Source organism: Megalobrama amblycephala, linkage group LG13 (assembly GCF_018812025.1).
Source record: "Megalobrama amblycephala isolate DHTTF-2021 linkage group LG13, ASM1881202v1, whole genome shotgun sequence".
NCBI lineage: Eukaryota > Metazoa > Chordata > Actinopteri > Cypriniformes > Xenocyprididae > Megalobrama > Megalobrama amblycephala.
Window position 1 is genome coordinate 11,188,216 of NC_063056.1, and position 12,099 is coordinate 11,200,314.

Sequence of the window (12,099 nt, forward strand, 5' to 3'; positions counted from 1 at the left end):
TGTGGATGTGTTATGCTTAACTTCTTTCCAATCCTCCTTAAATTCTTCCCAAAGTTAAGATTCATTGGAAGATTTGCATGACTTATCACAATTCAGATTTATAATTTCCCAAAGGTTTTCAAGGTCAGGTGACTGACATTTGCTCTCCAAACAGATCCTTCATACTTGGCTACATTGTATTCAACAGGATTCCCAAGAATTAGTCCATTTTCAAAGTGCCAGCAACTTTTGCATTTGGTATTAAAACACTCCAGTCATCCCCTACAAACATACCTGACACCAAATTTTTACTTGTCGGACTGCAGAACATAGCTCCAATCTTCCACACTCCAGTCCTTATTTTCTTTGGCAAATGCAAGTTGTATTTTGCAGTAGATAAAACTAATAAATGGTTTCTTTACTGTTACACAACCTCTCAATCCAACCTCTTGTAGCCGTTGGATTACAGTCCAAGATGAAATTTGAGGTTGGATGTCTCGTGCAGGAGTCTAGAAGCTGTTTTGAGGATGCGATTTTCACCTTCCTGTCATAATGCTTACTAGTCTTCCTTCACCATCCTCAACACGTTACTATCTGCATGGTACTGGTGTCACTGCTTTGAAATAATTCTGTGTACATTGTGACCTTTCACATGTGAGCAACATCCAAAACCGACTGATCAGATTTAGCCATTTCAACAATATCTTACAGCTCCTTCCATCTGGCCATTTTCACTTAAACCCACAAAATAACATCTAATAATATAGCTAATACTTCCCACATAGTCATTTATTGATTTATATGCTGAGAATAATGAGTGCAAGATTGGTATGACCACTTGGCCAAAAATGGCGACAATTCGCTATGTCTCATTGCGTCATTTGAAATTGAAAAGTGGAATGCATACTTTATTTGTACACTCCAGGCACAACTTCACAACATGCATACACAATATTTAACAAATATTCAATATAAAGTTTGAGTAAAGTGTTTTATACAATATAAAGTTTGAATAAAATTTTTTTCTTAGGTTGGACTTCACTTTTTGCCACTACTGTATCATGTGCAACGAATAAGAAAGTGTGAAATACACAAAATAGGAGGAGGGCCTGATCTTCCAGAATTATGGATAGGATCCAGAAAGGGAGTTCTGACCTTGTTGCCGGTCACAGATAGAGGTCAAGAAGTTTACTATATTGATGAGAATGCAATTGACAGTGTAATCTGATTAATGATGAAGGAACACTATATATATATATATATATATATATATATATATATATATATATATATATATATATATGTGTGTGTGTGTGTTTGTTTATATACAGTGGGTACGGAAAGTATTCAGACCCCCTTAAATTTTTCACTCTTTGTCATATTGCAGCCATTTGCTAAAATCATTTAAGTTCATTTTTTTTCCTCATTAATGTACACACAGCAGATTTATTAAAAAAAGAAAAACTGAAATATCACATGGTCCTAAGTATTCAGACCCTTTGCTGTGACACTCATATATTTAACTCAGGTGCTGTCCATTTCTTCTGATCATCCTTGAGATGGTTCTACACCTTTATTTGAGTCCAGCTGTGTTTGATTATACTGATTAAACTTGATTAGGAAAGCCACACACCTGTCTATATAAGACCTTACAGTTCACAGTGCATGTCAGAGCAAATGAGAATCATGAGGTCAAAGGAACTGCCTGAAGAGCTCAGAGACAGAATTGTGGCAAGGCACAGATCTGGCCAAGGTTACAAAAATATTTCTGCTGCACTTAAGGTTCTAAGAGCACAGTGGCCTCCATAATCCTTAAATGGAAGACGTTTGGGACGACCAGAACCCTCCCTAGAGCTGGCCGTCCAGCCAAACTGAGCTAACGGGGGAGAAGAGCCTTGGTGAGAGAGGTAAAGAAGAACCCAAAGATCACTGTGGCTGAGCTCCAGAGATGCAGTCGGGAGATGGGAGAAAGTTGTAGAAAGTCAACCATCACTGCAGCCCTCCACCAGTCGGGGCTTTATGGCAGAGTGGCTCGACGGAAGCCTCTCCTCAGTGCAAGCCCGCATGGAGTTTGCTAAAAAACACCTGAAGGACTCCAAGATGGTGAGAAATAAGATTCTCTGGTCTGATGAGACCAAGATAGAACTTTTTGGCCTTAATTCTAAGCGGTGTGTGTGGAGAAAACCAGGCACTGCTCATCACCTGTCCAATACAGTCCCAACTGTGAAGCATGGTGGTGGCAGCATCGTGCTGTGGGGGTGTTTTTCAGCTGCAGGGACAGGACAACTGGTTGCAATTGAGGGAAAGATGAATGCGGCCAAGTCCAATACAGTCCCAACTGTGAAGCATGGTGGTGGCAGCATCATGCTGTGGGGGTGTTTTTCAGCTGCAGGGACAGGACAACTGGTTGCAATTGAGGGAAAGATGAATGCGGCCAAGTACAGGGATATCCTGAACGAAAACCTTCTCCAGAGTGCTCAGGACATCAGACTGGGCCGAAGGTTTACCTTCCAACAAGACAATGACCCTAGGCACACAGCTAAAATAACGAAGGAGTGGCTTCACAACAACTCTGTGACTGTTCTTGAATGGCCCAGCCAGAGCCCTGACTTAAACCCAATTGAGCATCTCTGGAGAGACAACGTTTACCATCCAACCTGACAGAACTGGAGAGGATCTGCAAGGAGGAATGGCAGAGGATCCCCAAATCCAGGTGTGAAAAACTTGTTGCATCTTTCCCAAAAAGACTCATGGCTGTATTAGATCAAAAGGGTTCTTCTACTAAATACTGAGTAAAGGGTCTGAATACTTAGGACCATGTGATATTTCAGTTTTTCTTTTTTAATAAATCTGCAAAAATGTCAAGAATTCTGTGTTTTTCTGTCAATATGGGGTGCTGTGTGTACATTAATGAGGAAAAAAAATGAACTTAAATGATTATAGCAAATGGCTGCAATATAACAAAGAGTGAAAAATTTAAGGGGGTCTGAATACTTTCCGTACCCACTGTAATTTTACCATATATGACATTTGATTTTGAAGATGTATTGCAAGCATTTGGAGGTTGTTGCTGCCAAAGAAAGGTATTAAATCTAAGGATTTAAATACTTTTCCCACCGTACACTTTGAATGACAAGAAAACATAAAATTGTTTGATCATTTATGAAGATAAATCCAGAAAGAAAAACTAGGTTTTTATATGGGTTTGTCATCTGGTAATTTGATTTGCTTATTACCATGATTTTTCTCATCATTATGAATTTTTTTTTTTTTTTTGTTAATTGAAATTGATTCAGTGACATTCAATTGTAAAATACAAATGACAGTAAAGACATTTTTTTCTGTTTCTGTTCTTTGGATTTTCTGCTCAAAGAATCTAGAAAACAGGCACTTGCTGTTTCCACATTTTATTATGCAGCACAACCATTTTTAACTGGGATATTAATAAGAGGGTTTCATCAGCACAACATTTCTTGAGGATAATGTGACTGAAGACTGGAGTAATGGCTGCTGAAAATGGAGCTTTGTCTTTACAGAAAAATAACATTGAGATATACAGCATCTCACAAATGTGAGTACACCCCTCACATTTTTAGCAACCATTTCATTATATGTTCTCAAGGGACAATACTATAGAAATGAAAATTGAATATACTTTATAGTCGTCAATGTGCAGCTTGTATAGCAGAACAGATTTACTGTCCTCTAAAAATAACTCAACATACAGCCATTATTTTCTAAATAACTGGCACCAAAAGTGAGTACACCCTAAGTGAACATGTCAAAACTGTGTCCAAAGTGTCAATATTCTGTGTGCACACCACTGTTATCTAGCACTGCCTTAATCCTCCTGGGCATGGATTTCACCAGAGTTGTACAGGTTGTTGTTGGGATCCTCTTCAACACCTCCATAATGACATCACAGAGCTGCTGGATGTTAGACACATGGCGCTGTCTACCTTCCGCTTGAGGATGCCCCACAAGTGCTCAATAGGGTTCAGGTCTGGAGACATACTTGGCCACTCCATCACCTTCACCGTCAGCTTCCTCAACGAGGTAGTTGTCATCTTGGCGGTGTGTTTGAGGTCTTTATCATGTTGGAAAACTGCCGTTCATTACAGTTTCTCATGTTCTGCTTCAGAATGTGTCAGTACATGTTGGAATCCATGTTTTCCTCAATGAAGCAGAGCTCCCCAGTACCAGCAGCACTCATGCAGCTCCAGACCATGATGCTACCACCACCATGCTTGACTGTAGACAAAACACAATTTTCTTGGTACTCCTCACCAGGGCGTCGCCACACATGCTGGACACCATCCGAGCCAAACAAGTTTATCTTAGTCTCATCAGACCACAGGGCATGGTTCCAGTAATTCATGCTCTTGAACATGTTGTCTTCAGCAAACTGTTTGTGGGCTTTCTTGTGAGCCAGCTTTAGAAGAGGCCATACAGCTTTTATCACTTATTTTGACAATAATGGCTGTATGTTATTTTCAGAGGACAGTAAATCTATACTGCTATACAATCAGAACATTGACTACTCTAAAATATATCCAAGTTTCATTTCTATAGTATTGTCCCTTGAGAAGATATACTAAAATGGTTGCTGAAATGTGAGGGGTGTACTCATTTTTGTGAGATACTGTACTACAATAGAAAACAGGTCCTTTAAAAAGTTATTACTCTATTATTATTATTAGTATTATTAAAGGTATTACTCTTTTTGACTGTAATTTTGCCTTGGTGAATATAAGAATCTTCTTCCAAAAAACAAAGAAACAAAATGCACGGTTGATGAGATTGATGGGGCCAGCTCATGTTTCAAAAGCATCATTGTGTATATGTATGCGAGTGTTGTGTGTTGAGAATAAGGTTTTCTTTTAAAATATAGATGCTCTGTGTGGTGTTTGTAACTGAAATAGCGCTGTGACCTCCAGTCTCTTTACCTCTGTGTCCTCTTGTAACAGAATGAATATTACTGTAGGTTGGATTTCCTGTGGAAGAACAAATTCAAGAAGGAATGTGAGGAGATAGAGACCATGGAGAATCTCAATCGCGTTCTGCTGGAGAATGTTCTGCCAGCCCATGTAGCAGAGCACTTCCTGGCCAGGAACTGGAAGAATGAGGTAAGAATGTAGATGGAAAGAACAACTTAAGATCTGGGCTGTACTGCAATTTATATACTGTTTGTATTAGGAGGTATGCATCCAGATTTATAACATGTTGAAAATAGTCTGAGATTCTGTACTTCAAAGGTACCCAATACTATAGTACATCAGGAAAAAATAGGACTTCTTACACTGCAAAGTTGTACTATGTCCTAATACCTTCATACATCATGCTTAAAAGTACATACTTGACCAGCGTAAACAAACTTGTGATATGATTAAAAGCACATCCAACTATAACTTGAATTTAGATGCATACTGCCAGGAGTTGTTTTCTTCTAATGCTTTGAAAGAAAATAGGTTGAGATTACACTTTTGAAAGTCACTTTTGAATTACAGTTTGAAAGTCAGTCTTCATACCCTGAGCTTCCTTTTCCTCTGTGAATGACAGGATCTGTATCACCAATCATATGACCTGGTATGTGTGATGTTTGCTTCTATCCCGGACTTCAAAGAGTTCTACACAGAATCAGACGTAAACAAGGAGGGTCTTGAGTGCCTCAGACTACTCAACGAGATCATTGCAGACTTTGATGAGGTAACGTATCGCTTCATGTATTTTGTAGAAAAAAAAGCTCCTTTTTTACTCTTGAACTTTTTCCCATTGAAGTGTACTTTGAACTTACTGTCGTGTGTAAAGTCTGCTTGTTTGCTATGGAATTGCATTCACCCATGAAATTCCTCTTATTATGTCAAAAAAAGAAATGTTATTACCATGATGCAGTCCTTTTTCTCAAAGCAGTTGTGATGGTTTGTTTGATGTTAATTCTGCTATGGTTATGTTGTCCTTCCTGTGTAGTTGCTCTCGAAGCCAAAGTTCAGTGGAGTGGAGAAGATAAAGACCATCGGAAGCACATATATGGCAGCCACTGGGCTTAATGCCAGCCCGGGGCCAGAATATACACAGGTATCAGGAATGTATAGAATCAGCCAATAAATAGTCTTGACTTTGACTTGGTCTGCTTTTACTCATCTACTCATCTAATATAATTTTCTTTTAATTCTTGTAAAATTTTGCAGTCCAGCTCCAAACTATTAATTAAGATATGCGAAGGAAGTCGATAGTATTTCGATAGTCCACTTTAGACATTCTACTAAATATAAGTAACTTTGGAACTACATGTCAACTTCCAGTAATTAGAGTATTAGTAGACTGTCTACTTAATATCTGCTAACACTTTATATTGATGGTCCCCCAACAGACATTCTACTGACTATAAGTAACTTTGCAAGTGCATGTCATTTTATTCTATTATAGGGTTAGTTCACCCAAAAATTAAAATAATGTCATTTATTACTCAGCCTCATGTCATTCTACACCCATAAGGCCTTCATTCATCTTGGGAACACAAATTAACTTATTTTTGATTAAATTCGATGGCTCAGTGAGGTCTCTATAGACACCAATGTCATTTAACTTCTCAAGATCCAGAAAGGTACTCAAAACTTATTTAAAAAAGCTCATGTGAGTTCAGTGTTTCAATTCTCAATATTATAAAGCGACAAGAGAACTTTGTGCACCAAAATAACGACTTTTCAACGTTATCTAGTGATGGGCGATTTCAAAACACTGCTTTGAATCTTTTGTTTCGAATCAGTGATTCGGATCGCCTCACTGAGCCATCGGATTTAATCAAAAATAACTTAACTTGTGTTCCGAAGATGAGCGAAGGCCTTACAGGTGTGGAACGGCATGAGGGTGAGTGATAAATTACATTATTTTCATTTTTGGGTGAACTAACCCTTTAACCCTAACAGTCTACTAATACTCTAATGAGAGTTAGTTGACATGCAGTTTCAAAGTTACTTATAGTTAGAAGAATGTCTAGGGTGGACTATCGCAATAAAGTGTAACCCATTGTTTTTGCTGTTCATGTTTGTAGGAGCATGACCGGCAGTACATGCACATTGGTACCATGGTGGAATTTGCCTTTGCACTGGTGGGGAAGCTTGATGTCATCAATAAACATTCCTTCAATGACTTCAAACTCAGAGTCGGTGAGTGAAAACAAAAAATTACGATTATTTGTCTAAAAATGCTTTTTTAAGTGCCTTTAGGTGTCTCTTTATGCAATATATTATGTATTCTTTTAAAAGAGACAAATAATATTGTCTCTTCGTTTCAATTGGACAGCAATGCATTGAGTTTTAAACAAATGTTTTCAATATCATTAGGATATATAAAAATGAATGTAACATTTAATGATCTATTAGCATTTTGGAGAATGCAGATTTATTTGCAAACTTATATAAAACTATTAAACTCTGTGAATTTCTATGCATTTTTTAGTCTGTTGAACAGATTTAAATCTGAGACCTAAAGAAGGTTTTTTTTTTATCCTCTGGTGGACAACATTAGTATTACAGCCTTCATCTATCATTCCTATTGATATAAATGGTGAATCTTTTAGAAAGTGCTGTTAGCCCCCTGAGCAAACAAATCATATTATGGGCCAAACCTTTTAATAACTTTTCGTCAGGGGCATCACTAGATGGCGGATACTCAATTTTGTGCAAATCAGACAACAACAGCCTATATAGGACAAGTTCAGCAGATTTTTTTTTTTTTTTTTTTTTAGGGAAATGACAGTGATTCAAAACACACATCTAAATCAACAAAAGAATGGCTTCAGCAAAGAAAGATTAATGGCCCAGTCAGAGCCCAAAACTAAATCCTATAGGAAATCTAAATTCAACACTTATGCACATAGTTATTCCACATTTATATGCTTCTGCAGGTCAAGTATGGACTTGCTACTGTTAAAAAGTTACATAGACATGCTGCTGTGAGCATGTAAGATATGCTGCTGCTGCTGCATAAATAGATATACATAAATCCCATAGCAGATCTTGGCAGGTGGAGCTGGGGAGGTAGAGGGTTTCAGAGGAACAGCACACTGCAGAACTAGCTTACAGCAAATAATGAACCAGACCAGACCAAATCTCATTGGCTGTAGGATCAGCAGAGGCCAATCAGCTTGTGCCATGTGGCAATGATGCAGTTGCTTGCAGATTGCATCTAAAGGACCTATCAGCCTGCGCCCTCTAGAGTTTTGTGAACTAGATGTCATTTACAGTAACCTGTATTTAATCATCCATCTGCAGGTATTAATCATGGACCTGTGATAGCTGGGGTGATCGGAGCTCAGAAACCGCAGTATGACATCTGGGGCAACACAGTGAATGTCGCAAGCAGAATGGACAGCACAGGAGTGCTGGGAAAAATACAAGTAAGATTAAGATGTTTTTTAATCTACTATATTTGTGAAATTTATAAAATATACACAACCTTATATTACTTCTTGTTTATTTACAATCTTTAAAGTGCCTCAAGTCCTTTTAATAGATATTTGATTAGAGGTAAAGTAACTCTCCATGTAAAACCAGTGTGATTCTAGATAGAAAAATTGCTCATGCTTTGAACAATGTGCAATGACTCATTAATCCATTTAATTCCTTTGTGTGCATGTGTGTGTATTTGCAGGTTACAGAAGAGACGAGTGTTATCTTGCACACTTTAGGCTACATGTGCACATGCAGAGGAATTATAAATGTGAAAGGGAAAGGAGAGCTCAAAACATACTTCGTCCACACTGAGATGAGCCGGTCTTTATCCCAGGGGAATGTAATGCCATGAATCATAGCATCACATGAGCAATGAACTGCAGACATCCACAAACAGGAATAAAAGAGACATTTGTAAATAATTGTGCCTAGTCTTTAGATGCACGAAACATTGGATGTATTGAAAGTGATACCATTTCTACCGTATCGCATAGACAAGGTCTGAGCACAGGGTACTGTAAATATGGTAGCAATTATTTTGTAAGAAAATCAAATATAACAAAAAGTGTTTTGATGTTTTATCACCATTCTTTTTCTTTTGTAAAAACTTCATTAAACTTTATATGTACTTGTCTTTCTGAGGGCATCTTTATTTTTTATGATTGACATTAAGGGTTTTTGATATACTGTAGGGCAGATTACAGGAATAAGCTAGTACTTTTCTGTGTTGCGTCACTGACATGCTGTGCATGATATGTGTGACATATTTACACCATTGGCGTATAGATGTAGCTTTGGACAGTAGCGCCATATCCCTATGAAAGTTGTGAATGTAATATAGTATTCTATGTTTGTATGTCTGTGTCATGTTTTCATTCATAATGAATATTTCCCTTTATGTATTTCATTAACATAAGGTGCACTGTCTAGTTGCGCCTTCTATGTGAAATGGTGCTGGAACACTGCCGTCAAGTCCTGAGAAGTGTTTGTACATTTTCTCTATTGCATAATTGTCCCAAGTGGATAAAATATCAACTGTCAGTTGTAGTTGGATAAATGAAGGAGGTCTTAAAGTGGCCGTATCTTTGGCTCTAAACTGCGCACAATAACTTTTTCATTTTAGAAGTTAAGACAGAAAATGGATGGATCTTGTTAATCTAAGTGGGGTCACAGGGAACTCAGACCATAAGCAGGGAAACACCATGGACAGATGTCAGGACAATCCATCACAGGAATTGTGGGGGAAACTGGAGTACCCATCATGCCAACACAGAAAGGTCCCCTGGCTCAGCCGGGACTCAAACCAAGGACCTCTTTGCTGTGAGATGACAAGATGTTGGCTTAAAATGATTTTATGAAATTAAATTTCAATGATAAGATGAGCTGTACAAGACCATTTCTTTCAAGAGTTTTTATTAAAATCAAACTTTTAAAATGTCTGTTACAAATATTAAAAACAGCATACACAGAAAATGTCACATTTATGTATTCTGTTTTCCTGGGGACAGTTCCACAAAGCTTTAGTAACTTGAACCAAGCAGCTGTGATCACAGTGACGTCTCTGAATCATTTCCTGTCTCTGACATTTCAAATTTAAAGAGTTTAGAAAACTATGCTTTATTTTTAGAGATGGACAAAATTAGATTCTTTATAATTATGCATTCGAGATGTAGATTTCCATCAGGTCCACTAATTTGTTCCACTTTGAATGATATTTTTGTACGCTGCTTTAGAGTTCATATAACGTCTAATAATAGTAATTATATGTTGCTTTAGATATATTAAAAAAAGCATTTTCATTTTAAATGAATACAGATTTTTCTTGTTGTGGACCTGTAGACATTTACTTGCACATTGATATATTAGCTATTTTTACTTCATTCAGCTAGTTTAATTACAATGATCTCATGCTGTTTAACTTTTGATTTTTTTATATTCATAAAATTCTATTCATCATAAGCTCGATCATGAGAAGACAATCACATTGTCTTCATGTCAAAATGTAATTTCTTGAGAAGTAATTACAAATTTATTTGAATTTGTCAACTTGCTATCAATCCAATAACCCAATTATGAGTTCAGTCAACTTTTTGGTTCTCAAACATGATTTATGTTTTCTGTTAGAATGACATTTGACAAAAAATAATTTCAGTGACTGAATAATCTTATACTCTCTTAAGTACTTATTTTGAAGTACTTTGTGAGTGCTAAAAAAAAAGTATGCTCTATATGTATGTATATAGTATGAATGTGTGGGATAAGAATGTAATCTGGACACACTATATTTGCCATGTTGTTATTATCATATAACATCAGTTGCATCACTTCGCTGGCATTCCTAAATTCTCTCCTTCTGCCTCATGGGATAGCAAAGTGCCTATTGTATGCACACTTCAGAATTTCGTCTGAACTAAAGTAGTTGGTCATTTGGGTCTTTTTTGTCTACTCTTTTTTTTATCCTGTGAATTAGGACATACTTTTTTGTCACATACTGATTTTCGCCTTAAGTATGTGATTTTGGATGCAGCCATGTCTCTTTAGCAGAGATTAAAAATAATTCAGAATCTTTTTCTGAGATTAGTTTTACACCTGTTATACGGCATTCCAGAATAAGTGGTGTTTGCTGAAGAGGATGAAAATGGTCTTAGGTGAATCTCTTCCACAGCTCAAACCAACCTTGACTTGTACACACGAGACTGTTTACTGTAGGACAAGCATGAATACACTTCAGCTGGGCTGTTAATCAGCAGGCTTACATTTGGCCTTTAATCCACAGGTTCATGCATTTAAATACGAGACACAGCAGATGGTCTTGAGAGGCACTCAGAAAACCATATGACGATGTACAACTTGACAATATTTATGATGGTTTAGATGTCAAGGCTCCTGCTGTGATTCTTAGAAACCTTATGTATGGTTCTACAGAGAGCTGTACATGTTCTAATCAGGTGATCAGGGTAAAGTAAAAATACAAAAAAAAAGATGATTATTGGTCACACTTTGAATTAGGGTCCAATTCTCACTATTAACGTTTAACTATTAACTATTAAATATTAACTACGACTTTTGCCTCAATAAACTCATAATTACTGCTTATTATATTAATACTGTTAACAACTACCTTACTAACAGTAATGATTAAGTTTAGGTATTGGGTAGGATTAAGGGATGTAGAATATGGTCTTGTAGAATAAGGCATTAATATGCTTTATAAGTAAATAAGAAGACAATATCCTATAATATGCATGCTAATAAGCAACTAGTTCATAGTAAGAATTAACCCTAAACTAGTGTGACCTGATTATTTGACATCACACAGGAGGGCCACTCCTCTCAGGATCCAGTATTCTGGAGGGTGACTGGTTCTCAGGTCAACAGCTGCGATGTAGTTCAGGTCTGTTCGAACAGGTTTCTTATATATTGGACTTGAATACAAGCGAGCATCTTTGACACCTGAGAAAAGATAACGATTAGGTTCATATACAAAATGAATGCAATGTTTTGCACGCTTTTACTACAAACACATCTATGGAAGCTTGTTTCCACCACGGAATGAAAAGTAAGGTAACTGCTACTTTTTCCATCTCACAATTCTGACTTTTATTTTTCTCTACTTTTTTTCTCAGTATTGCAAGTTTATGTCGCAATTCGGACTTTATAACTCACA

General features: G+C 37.0%; 2 protein-coding genes across 5 annotated transcripts in view; one reads left to right on the forward strand and one right to left on the reverse strand.

The window, feature by feature from the left end:
* adcy2a (adenylate cyclase 2a) overlaps positions 1–9,811 on the forward strand; it is a 152,457-nt gene extending 142,646 nt beyond the window's left edge. For 3 of the 4 annotated variants that reach the window (XM_048152166.1, XM_048152167.1, XM_048152168.1), the window contains 6 exons: positions 4,947–5,105; positions 5,539–5,685; positions 5,947–6,054; positions 7,031–7,145; positions 8,253–8,377; positions 8,632–9,811. In XM_048152166.1, the coding sequence (XP_048008123.1) occupies positions 4,947–5,105; positions 5,539–5,685; positions 5,947–6,054; positions 7,031–7,145; positions 8,253–8,377; positions 8,632–8,784 (807 nt within the window). In that variant the 3' untranslated portion in view covers positions 8,785–9,811. Of the gene's footprint in view, positions 1–4,946; positions 5,106–5,538; positions 5,686–5,946; positions 6,055–7,030; positions 7,146–8,252; positions 8,378–8,631 lie in introns of those variants that run through there. The other variant, XR_007178960.1, reaches the window with a different exon arrangement.
* Positions 9,812–11,511: 1,700 nt separating this feature from the next.
* dnah5 (dynein, axonemal, heavy chain 5) overlaps positions 11,512–12,099 on the reverse strand; it is a 159,621-nt gene continuing 159,033 nt past the window's right edge. Inside the window, 1 exon segment of the mRNA XM_048152165.1 lies at positions 11,512–11,885. Within this exon segment, the coding sequence (XP_048008122.1) occupies positions 11,734–11,885 (152 nt within the window). The 3' untranslated portion in view covers positions 11,512–11,733.